The 14,933-nt window shown below is 41.4% G+C and overlaps 1 protein-coding gene across 1 annotated transcript in view; it reads right to left on the reverse strand.

Moving 5' to 3' along the window:
• CLIP4 (CAP-Gly domain containing linker protein family member 4) overlaps positions 1-14,318 on the reverse strand; it is a 34,374-nt gene extending 20,056 nt beyond the window's left edge. The window contains 8 exon segments of the mRNA XM_064446429.1: positions 233-351; positions 4,954-5,115; positions 6,066-6,159; positions 7,070-7,209; positions 10,170-10,316; positions 10,894-10,955; positions 13,178-13,215; positions 14,224-14,318. Of these exon segments, the coding sequence (XP_064302499.1) occupies positions 233-351; positions 4,954-5,115; positions 6,066-6,159; positions 7,070-7,209; positions 10,170-10,302 (648 nt within the window). The 5' untranslated portion in view covers positions 10,303-10,316; positions 10,894-10,955; positions 13,178-13,215; positions 14,224-14,318.
• Between the last annotated feature and the right edge of the window lie 615 nt (positions 14,319-14,933).

Here is a 14,933-nt window from a genome sequence, read left to right on the forward strand (position 1 = left end):
AAAGCTATTTGAACTAATGAACCAGACTGCGACACAAAAACACAAACTTCAACACACAAGTATGACAAAGCACACAAAATCATCCACTGCAAGTTACAGATAATTCTTCTGAAGCACTATCACTCCATGTAACACATTTTTAGCTAAATGAAATCCTGGACAGCCTGTTCCATTTCTCCAGGTACGTTTTTTCACCTTGTGGCGATCTACGACCTAACTCCTAACTCCTTACCCTAAAGGCAGGATTTGCTCCATGTTCCAGTAAACACTTGACAGCTCCTGTACATAGGTTAAATGCAGCAATATGCAAAGCTGTTCCAAAATCAAAATCACTACAGGTGGCATCCACATCTGCAATTAAACATCACAAGTGAGGTATGTAAGTCTGTTGTTACGTGAACATTTCACCCCAGAGATTCCTTGAGAGGACATTCATTTTTACAGTTTATGTTAACATTTAAACTGAGACACCATTATATATGTATTAAATGCATACGAGAAGTAATTCTACAAGGAATATCAACCTCACCTGCATCTGTTTGTTCATACCATGAACTAGTCTGGAAGATGAGCATTTACTTTCATTCATTTTGTAGTACTGATGACTTACCTGCAAAATTTTTGCTATTCAGGATGCCCAATCTACCATGTTAAGATTATCAAGTTAGTAACTTTAGGTTTGCATGTAAATTAATGTTTCAGAAATATTAACATTTTATTGCTTCTATGTGTCAAATGTTAAAATGAGATGCATCTTCAACCAGTTGTGTTCCTTAGTGAGCAGGTACTGCAGCAAGGGAAAATTGATTATACCTCTGGTTTACATTGATTTAATCACCAATAGCCAAGAATGAAGTAAGAGCTAGTGATTTTTATAGTTTCTTTGTTTTCAAAGAATCACACTCTGAAGGGTCTTGCACTGATAGCTTGGAAAATAGAGCGGCACATATGACTGGAAAAGATTTAGCATAATATATATTTCCATCAATCGTTCCCGATATATCTTTCAACCTGCTATGAAGTTATTACTGTTACAGAAGATTGGAGTTTTAATTTCTATTTTGTCTTTGGCTCCCCTCCTAAATTATACAAAAGAGATGTCAGTTTGAGTCAATTATGTATACGACTGTTAATTAAAAATGCCAGCTGATTTAATACACAAACCAAAAGCCAGCAAGTACGTGACTGGAAAAAGCACGTGATTGGGAAAAGCCAACATGGCTTCACTAAAGGCAGATCGTGCTTGACAAACCTGATGGCCTTCTATGACAAAGTGACTTGCCTGGTTGACATGGGGTGGGCAGTGGACATTGTCTGCCTGGACTTCTCCAAGGCCTTTGACACGGTCCCCCATAGTCTCCTGGAGAAATTAATGTGTTATGGCCTAGACAAGTGGTCTGTGCAGTGGGTGGGGAACTGGCTGACAGGCCGCACCCAAACGGTGGTGGTAAATAGCTCCTTTTCCAAGTGGCAACCTGTCACTAGTGAAGTCCCCCAGGGATCGATATTGGGCCCAATGTTATTCAACATCTTTATAAGTGATCTGGATAACGGGATCAAGTGTAGCCTGATGAAGTTTGCGGGCGACACCAAGTTGAGTGGGGAAGTAGGCACTCCAGAAGGGAGAGCTGCTCTCCAGGAAGATCTGGATAGGCTGGAAGAGGGGGCCAGCAAGAACCTTATGAAGTTCAACAAGGAGAAGTGTAAGGTCATACACCTGGGAAAACAAAATCCGGGAGCGCAGCACAGACTGGGATCCACCTGGCTGGAGAGCAGCTCCGTGGAAAGGGACCTGGGGGTCCTGGTGGACAGAAAGCTCAACATGAGTGAACAGTGTGCTGCTGTGGCCAAGAAGGCCAACAGGATGCTGGGTTGCATCAAAAAGGGCATATCCAGCAGAGATAAAGAGGTCATTACCCCACTCTACTCAGCGCTTGTCAGGCCACACCTGGAGTACTGTGTACAGTTCTGGTCCCCGCTATACAAAAAGGATGTGGACAGGCTGGAAGGGGTCCAGAGAAGGGCCACCAAGATGACCAATAGACTGGGAAGCCTGCCGTACGAGGATAGGCTGGGAGAACTGGGTTTGTTCAGCCTTGAGAAAAGGAGGCTCAAAGGGGATCTCATCACCTCGTACCAGTACTTAGGGGGCAGCTACAAAGCAGATGGAAACTCCCTTTTTACAAGGAGTCCCATGGAGAGGACAAGGGGGAATGGACACAAGTTGCTCTTGGGGAGATTCTGATTGGACACCAGAGGGAACTGGTGTCACTGGACACAGTGAGGCCCGTCAACCATTGGAATGATCTCCCCAGGGAAGTGGTTGGCTTGGCCACGTTGGACACCTTCAAGAGTCGTCTGGACAGGGTGCTGGGCCATCTCGTTTAGACTCTGCTCTTCCCAGAAAGGTTGGAATAGATGATCCCTGAGATCCCTTCCAACCTGTGATTCTGTGAAACATTAGCAATAATGTTCCAATTTGAAATGCTGGAGAGAAACACAAAAATTTTCACCTAGTATTTTCCAGTATCAGTCTCTGTCCAAAAAACTACTAGCCCTTCTCACAACGTGACAAAGTATACCCCAACTGTATCAAGACCCTTATATAGTTATACTAAATTAATATTTGGGGGGCAAATAAAACACCTACATATGTAGAAGATATATAAATATATATGTCTGTATAGATATGTCAACTTTATACTACTAATGAAGATTGACTCTGCATTTTATAAAAATCAAAGATAACAAATTTGGATCAAATTTTAACAGTTTACAATTGCACTGATATGAATACAAACTTAGCTATCTAAAATTTAATTGGCAGGCATGTGTAAAAAGACTGCATTCACACGACGCAACCATAACGGCAGCTACGTACGCAGACGTACCTTTCATATAGCAAATGACAAAAAACCATTACCAGTTTAAAACGGAGTAGCAGCCGTGTAGCTGTATACACGCACTGAAACTTCCAAGTTTGATAAGGCTCTCAGGTAAGTATCTTCTGCACACACAGGAACCAATTTGCAGAAATACTTATCAGTAACGTCAGCAACTGAGCCACCAACAGTTGCATGTACTATTTTAAAAAGTAACTGACGAGCAGATTTTTTTAGACTGGTGTGAGTGACTTGCTCAGACTGGCAAGCTTCATGCTTAAAGTTTTTAAACACTGTTTTCTTACGGCTGTGTTCTAGGTCTAAGTTGGCATAGTACAGGTGACAAAAAGAAACACATTTATATCAAATGTTACCCAGTAACTACCCCCAAACTATCTACGGGAAACTAATACACAGCAAGTCTGTCATTAGCAACCCATGCAGGTCACAGTCACTGTATAATGGCACCACACAACATTTCTGATTCTTAAGCCTTTAACAATTTTTATACTTAAAACCTCTGGCAATCCAAGATCATACTAGCTCTCTGTTCTAACAATTGAGGAGTAAATCTGTACACAGAATTTAACTGCAGAGCACCATAAAGGAAACAGCTTAGCAGTAAATCGAAAGGAAACATCTGTAGTACTGGCTGTTTCACAATGGCTGTCTCAGAGGCAGCATACCGCTGTCTTGAAAAGTTATTTATACATTAAGAACTATTTTTTCTCCAGTTCAGTATGGATCCATCCAAGGCATATTTGCCTTCTATGTTCATCCTCCCTTCTCTGCAAACTGCCTGATGAAGTATGGAGCTAAGATTATTCTTTCTATTAATTCAGACCATCCACTGTTTTCATGCCACAGGGCAAATCATTTTATACATTTTCTCAGATTAAAAAAAAAAATCACCTGCTTATCCAAGAGTTGCCAACTGCCAAGGCATTTAACCAGAATGCCTTGGGAATCTGAGCAAATTCCCATCCCTTCAGTAGGCACTGCGGCAGGAGGAAATGAGAAGACCAAATGCAAATGAGGTCTGAAGGAAGACCTAATCTGCTGATGCAAATTATGGAGACTGGACTATTGAAATTCAATGTAGACTTAACTACTGTGCAGTCTTATTTTGCCTTTCATTACCAACCTACACGTCTTAGGTCTTAAGCCTTTAAGCCTGTCACACCTCTAACAGTGCTGTTTAACAACTACCTCCATGATGATTCAAGGCATGGTAAGCAAGCCTTGAGTACTCCAAAATCCTATCAGCTTTTCCCAATTTTGAAACGGAGTCTTTAGCTACACCTAGCTAAAAAAGGGCATTAATCATTTTGCAAAATGGCACAATCAGAAGGATATTCAGTAGAACAAATTAACATTTGTGCAATTTTAGTATTAAAATTGCTTACTGGTTTTGATATCCTGACCAAAGTAGGAACAAATGGTTTTGGTTCAGAACCGTTTCTGTATTTTCATTTGATTAGTATAAATAGGGCTGAATTAACAATCCTTCATATTATACCTATTTATGTCAAACACTAGAGCCAAACTGCTCCTTACACGAGACCTTCTAGGTAGCAGAGAAGTGGGAAAAATGAGCATGTCGAAGTTGCTTCAGTCACTAGTTTGCCACATACCGTTGCCAAATCCCCACTTCTCCTTAACCCTTCTCCCAGCTTTTCAAATATATTTCTCAACATTTAAGGAATCTTAAAAACCCTAAGAATTTACCCGAATAGTTACATCTTTGGTTTTCTGCATACATTCTCTTAGAGCTCAACAACTTAAAATTAACCTGTTTGCTATCCTTTCTATTACATACTTCACTACCACCTTGTATGAAGCTCAAGTTTAAAAAACAGCAATGGAATCACTGCGTTAAACAAAAAAAGAAAAAAAAAAAGGTTAAGAGGAAAATGAACCAATGAGGATGACTAAAAGAATAAGAAATTAGAAATTATTTATGCATAATGGATAAACAAACCCCACACTAAAAGACCACTATACACCAGCTTAGAGTCAACAGAGTAACAAAAGATGAGCAACTACATGAAATAAAAGTAACAATGCCTACCTTTTGGCTTTGCATTTTTCAAAATAACACTAATAAGTTCTGGAACATCAAAGTAGGCAGCATAATGCAAGGCATTCATATTTGTCCAGCGGCTACGTAAACTGCTATCAGCACCCAAATCAATAAGCTGCGTCGCAAATTTTACAGCGGTTTCAACATCACCTGCCAGGTAAATTTGGTAGAATATGCATTAGAGATTTATTTGACCTCAAAAAACATGCACATGCTTATGTGTAATACATAATGTAGGTTAAACCCTCAAAGCTCACAGCAGAACAATTACTATGCCTTTCTTTTTAGGACTAGATTGCAGAAGTCTTTGCCTTTTATCAGAAAGGGCTGAAATCTTTACTACAGTATCTCATAACATTATCTCTAATGTAAATAATGTGTCACCCACCAAAACCACAGTTTTTATTATCTGTAAGAAGAAAAAAAATTACAGGCCACAGTGCTGAAGTTTACGTTAAAAGATCTGCCAACACCAGAAAAGCTAACCTATGCCAGCCCTCACTCAGAAGCTTAGTTCAAACTCAGAGGAGAACTGGGTTCAGGTCAACAAAAAGTAGCACAACACAGGAAAGATAATAGGGGTGTTCTAACAGATAAATATGTTTTTATTTCCTATAGACCATAATAATTATATTCTTTATAATTTCTATTATAATATTTCTTATTTCTTATGACCATAACAATGCAAAGATTAATGTTTTTTCTTTCACCCTGATCATGTCAGCAGAAAAGAAAAAAAACCAGAAAAGAACAGCCAGTCACCTAAATGTTCAAGTTTCACTGATGTAAGAGGTCTGTCGATATCACAGTTTGCAGTTTGTACCTCAGTCTGAAACAGCCTTTGCTACATTAAATATATGTTTAAGCTGGCACTATTGTTTGCAATACCTATACCACTAACTCAATCCTACCTGCCACAGCCATAACTGCGCTACAGTTCTCTATCTTTCTTTCTGGTCAGCACTAGAAGAGCCAAAACCAAGCACAAAAAAAAAAAAAATAATCCATCTACCACAAGGAAAAATTCTGTAATAGTCAGTGGAATTAGCCTTTGCGAATTAATTAGGTTTTTACATCTGTAATGGCGCTCCTTTACTCACCAATACCATGAGCCCCTGATTTGCAAGTGTAATGCAAGAGAGTCATATCAGTCAGTCCATCTCTGTCATTCACATTGCAACCCCTCTTAATGATCTGAGAGACAAGTGGAAAACAAGCACATTTTAGCTCTAGCATATCTCTGACATCAGTATTGTGCAGTAAGTTATTTCAGATATACTGACTACTCCTGGATTCATTTCAACGGCTAATAACAAAGATGCCAGCCAGAATAGCCTGTAACTGCAGAACTGAGCAACATGCACAAATGTAATAAATAGTATTATATGAATATCATTAACCTTCATTGTTTACAGATTTTAAAGCTTCTTTATATCATTACTTCTAGCACACATTTCACACACTGAAAAGTTAACCGCTTAACTGAGCAATAAGAAAATGAAATAATTTATGAAGTCTCTCCCCTTGTTCTTTGATCTCTCAACAACCCCCTCTCCCCCCCCAAAAAAAGCCCCCAGTTATACTACAGTAGGAAGAATCTTTACTACGCTTCCTGACCTGCCTAGAAAAGCCTGTAATCCAGAAGAAAAATAAGAAAGTAGGATGGAATTTCTAGAAACAAGGTGTCTTTTGAAAGCAGCCCATTGCAGATTGCAGAGAGATTTCCATTCCTAAATCATTCTGTGCCTTGGAAACATTGCCCTTAAAGTGAGCCTTCACTGTAACTTCATACATTGGTGTTTATGATCATTGCTAGGTAGGAAACTGAAACACCAAGGTAAAGGGTCTCCAAACAACTGCTTTGAGAAGAAACATTGTATCTCCCTCCTATCCAAATGTACTGAATTTTAATCCATTATCTTCCTCTTTCCAAATGAAAGCTGACAACATGTGGAACACAAGGCACTGATCAGTAACTACTTGTTAAAAGGCGCTGCATCTACGTTTGTGATCAGTTCTGCTTCAAATGAACTGTTTTTATTCATTGTCAACAGAGTACTACTTTAACACTGAGAGCATTCAAGGATATTCATTTATAGCTCACCTCATTCCCAATAACATCAATATTCTGCTGGACCTGTGGAACCCACTGCCTTAAGATAGCAAACAATTCAGAAACAGATGTTTTGGGGTTGAAAAGTATTTCTTGGCATGCCACATCATTGGGATCGAAGAAGGAAAACTCTGTCAAAAAAAGTAATCAGTAGGTACAATTGTAAGTTTTAACATGCATCTTGTTTTTCAAACTCAGAGGCAAAGCATAGCAGAGGGAGTCATTTCACTGCTAATCACAGTGGAAAATCAGAATGTTGAATTAGTTTAGAAAAATTCCTTTAACACCTGGTCTATTTTTCCTTTAATACTAAGGTCTTGCTTATACTTCTGAAAAAGCTTTGAATCAGCAACCAATACAACGGTACTGCAAGACTGATTTTAAGTTTAGGGAAGAACTAACCGAGATGTGCGGTGATTATGCTAATAAGGGTTTACTCTTGCATCAAGCTAGCCAAAGACTGCTGATTCTAAGCTGTTCCCAGGCACAGACAAGCCTCTTGATCTCTCAGTGATTAAATATGTGTACATGATTTCTCCATATGCTACAAAACATGTCTTACTTCTTTCTACCATCACAGTTAACATAAAACATACCAAAATATAAACACAGGCACAAATGAGGAAGGCATCCTATGGCCTCCATTATTTCCAGATATTTCATTAATGTATCAGTCCCAGGTGGTGGCAGCTACAGGTAACAAAGAGCCTTCAAAAATTAAGCCACCAAAACAAGACCAGAAAAAAAGATAGCTTTTTAAGATTTTAAGCCTCATGTTGCTTCAGGGAACCCAAAGTATAAGGTGTAAAACTACCTTATTAATAAAGTACGATTTATCATGTTACTTGCAGATGTATGTGTGCACACATATAGACACAAACTGTAATTTAAATTTGTGGAACTTCTTCCAACTCTGAAAAATTCTATGAAAGACTCTGGATAGCAATGGCTATTAGGAAAGGGAATGGAAGCACAATCTACTGTCATCAGCAAATGACTGAACCATGGAAAGCACTGAGCTTTTACTCTCGCTGCAACTATCAGGGAGTTGCCTTTTAAAAAGGTTTCAAAGAAATGTGCAATGTCAGCTTGCATCAACCCCAGATACGAAGGCTCTCAGAGCAGACATACAGTTTAAGTAAAACAGCATCAGCCGTCTCGGTATATGACATGGTACAAACTACCTCTGGATGAATCATCATAACCCTTCCTCAAAAATAGCATACCATGCTTCTGCATTGGATTAACAGATAAAAGCACACACGGAGCTCACCTCCTGACTAGCTAGAGTTCCTCTAACTGCATTGCCTTGATTCAACAGGAATGAAAAAGGAAGACAACTTCACTGATATTTAGCACAAATTTTTATTTGCACGTAGCATATAAAAAAAGGCAAACCCCTGATCTCCCAGCACAGCACAAACTGTGCTTCTTACCTACGTTCCATGCATTGACACAGATCTACTGATTTATCTACCAATATTTAACTTCTGCATAAACCACAGTTGGTCTATTGCTGAAAAGCTATGAAGCAAACAGAGAACAAGCCAACACAATTAATGATCTTATACATAACATGCATGATTCTTACTCTGCCAGGAAGATTTCTAGCTACGAACATGTACCAAATTATATATCGGAAATCAACTCTAATAGACCATTAGATCAGCATGCTGGGTAAAAACCTGAGTATATATTAGGGATTAATAACAAGCATTGTAAGTGCTTAGCAAGCGATCATCTGTAGCATTTGCAAACCAAAGAAATGTTACAGAAAACCTGTGAGAACAAAAAGTTCCATGAAAGGATGACAATGGCATCTAGATAGTTTAAAACACTTTCTCCACCGCCCTCTCCCCCGTGCATTGATGACAGTGCTCAACGGTATTAAGGAAAAATAAATGCACTTAAAGTAATGACCAAGAATCTTTGTCTGTTGTGGTTTAACCTTTACCCAAATTTGGTGATATTAGTGTTACACAGGTGACAGTGACCTCCTATAAAAGGAATTTTTTTTTATTCAATGTGCAGGCATAGACAGAGTAGGACAGAGACTAGTGATATTGTAGTGTTATTAGAAGATATCACAACACAACAATGTTTAAAGAAGGACGAATGGAAAACTGTTCTAAGGGATATGAAAGCAGAGCGGAATAAATCATGGCAGTACTCAGAGCACAACAGGACAGGCAAGTTATGAGAACAGGGCTAAACCATGTAAAAATACAAGTTCATGTACTAAATATATCATATGGAACTGTTACATTTCCAACCTGTGCTAACTCATCAAATGGGTCTCAAGAATGCTGAGTCTGTCAAAGACAGAACATTACATGTATTTATTTTTCCTCAATACAGTTGATTGCTTCAGTCAATGCATGGGAAAAACAGAGGTGGAGGCAGTAATTTTTAAGGAACATAGACGCTATTAACAACTTCTGCAATATTCAAAGGCATTATAATTGTAGCTATCTATGAAGATCCTTACCTATAGTGACATTTTAATGCACTATATATCCTGTTTAAAATATCATTACAATACACACATGTGAAGACAATTCAACATTATTTCAAAAGCTGATCACTGATACTTGCTATAATATTCTAAAGCTCATTTCACACTCCTTACCACCGCAAACATCTACACTTCCAACAGAAGTTGGATGAAGTTGGAATAGACTTCCCTATAGTCTACTGTTTACATAGTGAAAGCAAGAGAAAAAAGTGCATTTCTAGAGGTTTTAAATATTATGTAGATGCTTAACTACATTTAATTGCTGCAATTTCACATCTTAACACAATATCCAGGTCTACATTAGTATGTAAAAAGCCTACAAACATCTGACCACACAGGAAGAAGAAACAGTAAGAAGGAAAAGATATTATAATTTAAAATGTATGCAATAAGAAAAATAGAAGCAGCATGGGTCTTCATCTTTCATTTCCTTTAAAAAAATAATAGAGTTCATTTAACAAGTAGTAAACTTTTTCTGAGAAGGACTAAATTAAGAGTTGAAAGCTTTTCTTAAACTTTCTTATTGAAATTTATTCTCTGCTGATCACAAATTCCTTTTCTGTTAAAAGTACATACCACAGTCTGAAGGCATTGGTGCTGCAGCAACAGAAAAAGTAACTGATGTTTCAGAGTTTGGGAATAAGAACCGTTCTCTTTCAATGAGGGAATCTCCTTCTAAGGAAGGTTCTGGGAGATCCTCTATGGTCATCTTCTAGAAAGCCACTTTAGGAGAAAAAAAATTTAATAAATAACCTCATTGGAAATACTTTGGATTAGTTCTATCATAGCAAGATATAATGTGCAATGAAACTAAAATCTTTCCTTTTTGTAAACATAAACTATTACTACCATTACATTCTCACGAACTAATAAAGTTAATTAGAGTAGAGTAGAGTATGGTGTCAAGGACAGCCAACTTCTAGTTTCGACTTCATCACTAAACTTTCATGTTACTAATAGCAAACATTATATTTCTCCCCAGTTTTCCACTTGAGCAGTAATGAAAAAAATTAGCAACCACACAGTGAGGATGAATGGATTAGTGTATTTTACAGCTTTCTAAAAATGTGAAGCATCAAGCACCTGGCCTCGTACTCTGCAGGCATATTACTTTCCTTCACTATGAGCAAGAATGTGCTACCAGCTACTGCTTTCTCCTCCTTCAAAATTCTCAGCACTTTAATCTTCCCCCACAAAGCTGCAGACAATTCATCACTGAGTGACTCACTCCTGGACTCATGATTCCATATCAGCTCCTTTCCCAGCTTCTCCCCTCTATGTTTTAAAATAGCATACTTACCGCAGTGTTGTAACCTCCACCCTGGTGTTGTTTCCAGTCAACTTTTCAGGCCTGAGATCAACCTAGGAGAGGGAAGAAAGATTAAATGGCCATACAGAGTTATAGTGACATTTTCTAATCACCAGGCCAAGTTACATTCTAGTCACGGTTCAAATGCTAAGATCAGGGGAGAGCTTGTAAGACATCTACTCGGGCAAATCCAGTAACAAATAACAAAAAACATTATTTTTAATAGAAACAGGCATTATTGCACTATTCAAGACTACATCTCACAGCAGAAATACTGAAATTCTGTGTCTTGAATTTTCATGGTTAAATACTCAGGGTAAAAGCAGCGCTTCTACTAAACAACCTAAATTTTTGTCCTGGAGACTGCTATACTGTGCTCTTTACTCAGGAATTTGTTTAGCCAATTTGCTTGACAGAAGGAATTCATAGAGCTTCAAGGCACATTTGTTTTTATTACATTTAATCTGTACACAAGAGTAAACAGGAAAATAAAAAAGTAGTCTGGTTTTGAGACTTATTCTGGTTTTTGTATCTTACATACAAGTTATGCAGATAGATTTATTTTAATATTTCCCCAAATAAATTTGTCACACTATTTGGGAACTCCACAAACTCTACATTCTAACATAAAAGGCATTTTAGCACTGGATTACAGAGGCTGATCTTGAAGTAAATAAATTAAAACCTCCTCCACTTGCTCACCATGCACAGATCGCCCTGTCGTCAACTTGGAAAAGAGGTCCACATTAAAAAATGCTCATTTTTCTCCAACTAGTCTGTTTCTTCATTCTTACGCAGCTGTTCAAATGCATGTGCTGGCACAAAGGTAAGATCAAGAAGGAGGCCACTGGGAAGGGCAGGACTATTTCTTCCCACAGCATTATCAAATTGCATTGGCTTAAGCATTCTTGGATTCAACGAGGCCAAAAATATTCACTAATATGATATTCAATAATTAATTCCATTATTATTTTCATCCAGTAAGGAAAAGTTAGTTTATATTTTGAATGGCTTTGTAGTCATCATAAACATTACAGCAACAGCTTTCCTGTACGAGGGACTAAGAAGTCTCTTAAGCTGAAAGTCACTAATTAAATCTCTTCTGTAGGGCAACAGTGAAATAAATTTGCTACCACCTGATATTTGTTCAGAGGCTATGGCAAAACAAAACTAACCCAAGCTTTGTAAAACACATGAATGCACCACAGTCTTTCACAGGTAGCACATCAGACACTCGCAGGAAATGCACAAAGGAACAAGTAATATACCCGAGTGTAGAAGAGGTGATAGCTGAACCTGTTAAGTTAGGAAGACAGGAAAGGACTTAAGCCTTTCGCACAGTGCTGCCAGCAAAACACTCAGGAAACAAAAGAAACACAATGAAAAGTAGCCAGACCTGATCGAGCAGATGGTAACAGGAAGAGGTGAGATCTGTAAAGTATGACAACAAAAGTTGCTGAAACTAGAAATCAATGGCGACATTTGAAAATTAATACAAAAAAAGACTGTTTATTACACACAGGAAAGCAGGCCAAACAGAACAGAATCTGTGCATTCACAAGAGTATCCAGGGCACTTTTTACTCTGCAGGGCGAGAGGGGAGAATACAATCTGTTACACACATGAAAAGAATTCAGCACACGAGCTACCAGAGCAAAGCAGGCGGGGAATCAACCCGTGTTGTTGGGTAGGTGACATGACGACTCAAGTGCTACAATGCATGTGCCAACCCAACTCCATAAAGAATGGTTTCACGTGTTTACACTAGTGCCAACACCCCCCCAACCTAAGTGTGCCCATCCCTACACCATGGGATCTGAACCATGCAATGTCAAGGCAACAACATGTTCTGCACCCATGACTACTTCCAGAGACTGGTAGCTCAGGTATAAGAACATCACGCTCAGGTATAAGAGCATCACAACCACTTAACATCACACACATATACCTGGAAAGGCAAAAGGAAAGCAAAAGGTTGAAAACTATTTCAAAGAAAGGGAAAAGACAGACATTGTCCTTGTAATGACTTCTGTTCTGAGCAAAAACACAACTGCCTGAGGTATTAATAATATCCAAGACACACAGACTCAGGTGGGAAGTCCTGGTGAAATGGAATAGGTGGTCTTCCAGAAGAGCAATGACTTCCCAACAGTAGTGAGTTTAGACAGACAGAAACAGTTGGAGAAATTCAGTGAAAGGACATAATTTTCCTGTTCACAGCATTGCCAAACTACCGCTAAGCACAGTTTAGCGGAGCAGAGAGTATCATACTTACTATTTGCCAGCCATATGTTCTTCTATACTGAATTAAATCTGAAAATGAAAAACAGAAATATCATTGAAAAAAAAATAAGAAAACTTGAAGGAGTCATCAGATGCACGTGCACTTATGTTGACAAGATTGAAGAACAACTGCAGGTTTACTGATACCCACACGTTACAGAGAAGTGCATGTATATATAAAAAAAAAAGTTGTATAATACAGGATCCAACTTTTTCACATATTCACATATTCACATTTCACATATTCCAGATTTTGTTATTTGCAGTTTGTGCCAAAGCACAAAGTTTTCCTGCATGCACTATAAAAAACTTGCAAATGCTAAAGCACTTCAAGTTGTGAAATACAAGTATGCTTTAATACCAGAACTTGCCACAAGCGTGACGCTATTTTTGACAATAACCACGTATAATGGACTAACTTGTACGTGCTCAGGAAGAAAAGTCAGTTTCAGAGGACAAGACCCTTGCACGGTCGCTACCTGCTTGCCCCTAACGCGCACACACTGACCCATTAGCCGTACACAGGTGCGCTCAAGGCTGGTTTTTTCCACCGGTGTGCGGGGCCCTCCCGCGACGCGCCGCTTCGCTGTGAGAAGCTGGAAGTTCAGGAGAGTTCAGGTTCGCCGCCGCCCAGGCCGGCTCCCCCGCAGCAGCCCGGGGGGGCTCAGACGCGGCCCGGGGGGTCCCAGCCACCGCCGCCTCAGCGGACTGGGGCGCCCGGTACCGCCTCACCGCGCCTCCCCCCCCCCCCCCCACAGGCTGCTCCCGCCTGGCCCCACGCAACCCCGGCCCGCGGGGGGGACCCACGGCCCCCTCAGGTGCCCCCACCTGCCGGGAGGGGGGTGGGGCGGGAGTGAGGGATGGCGCGGGGCCACGGCCGGACGCGGCCCGCCCGCTGCGGCGGCCCCCCCGCCCCCACCCCGCGCGGAGGGAGGGCAGGAGAGCGCCGGTCCCGGTGCCGGTACCCCACGGGAGATGCGGCGAGGCGGCTGTCGCGTCCCGCGTTCCCTGTCCGTCCCCCACCCCGTCCGTCCGTACCTGCCGCCCGCGGGGAGGGGCGCGGCCGGGCACTGCCGGGGCCTCCCGCGCCCGCCCGCAGCTGAGGGAAGAGAGCGAGGCCCCGGCCCCGCCCCTGCGCGGCCACCGCCCCGCCCCTCCCCGCCCACCGGCCTATCGGCGGCCAGCACCGCCCTCCTCGCACCGCCTCCTCCCCGGCCCGCCGGCGGGCAGCGCCAGCCGCCCTGGGCGGGGCCCGGCGGCGCCTCTGGCTGGGGGCTGGGGGAGGTCTGCCGGAGCGGTCACGAAGCGGGCAGGCTGAGGTAGGAGGTGGGAAACCACCGTTAGCGCTGTGGGCGCAGCGGGACAGGCTGTGCGTTTCCCAGAAGAGAAACGGCAGGCGGCCGGGTGTGAGCACTGAAGGCGTTTCTGTGCATTCTCCCTTACACGTACCCCCACACACACATACTCCCCCCTCACACACAGGCCGGAGATGGTGTTTTGCCCAGGGTGGTGGCCAGCCAGAGCCAGAGAAGGTTTGGCCCGCTGGGCGCACAGGCTCTCATTTGTCCCGAGTGGGGACAGGCCTGGAAAGCGGCCAGGGGGTCGCAGAGGACCGGGCCTGCCAGCTGAATCCACTGCCCCGGCCCATGGTCATCCCGCAGCAGAACTGCAGCAGCGATGGCCCTGACCAGCGCTTACAAGATCAAGGGAAAATTAAAGCCCAGCAAACTGCAGATCAGGCAGCTTCA

This window comes from Phalacrocorax carbo, chromosome 3, assembly GCF_963921805.1.
Source record: "Phalacrocorax carbo chromosome 3, bPhaCar2.1, whole genome shotgun sequence".
Lineage (NCBI taxonomy): Eukaryota > Metazoa > Chordata > Aves > Suliformes > Phalacrocoracidae > Phalacrocorax > Phalacrocorax carbo.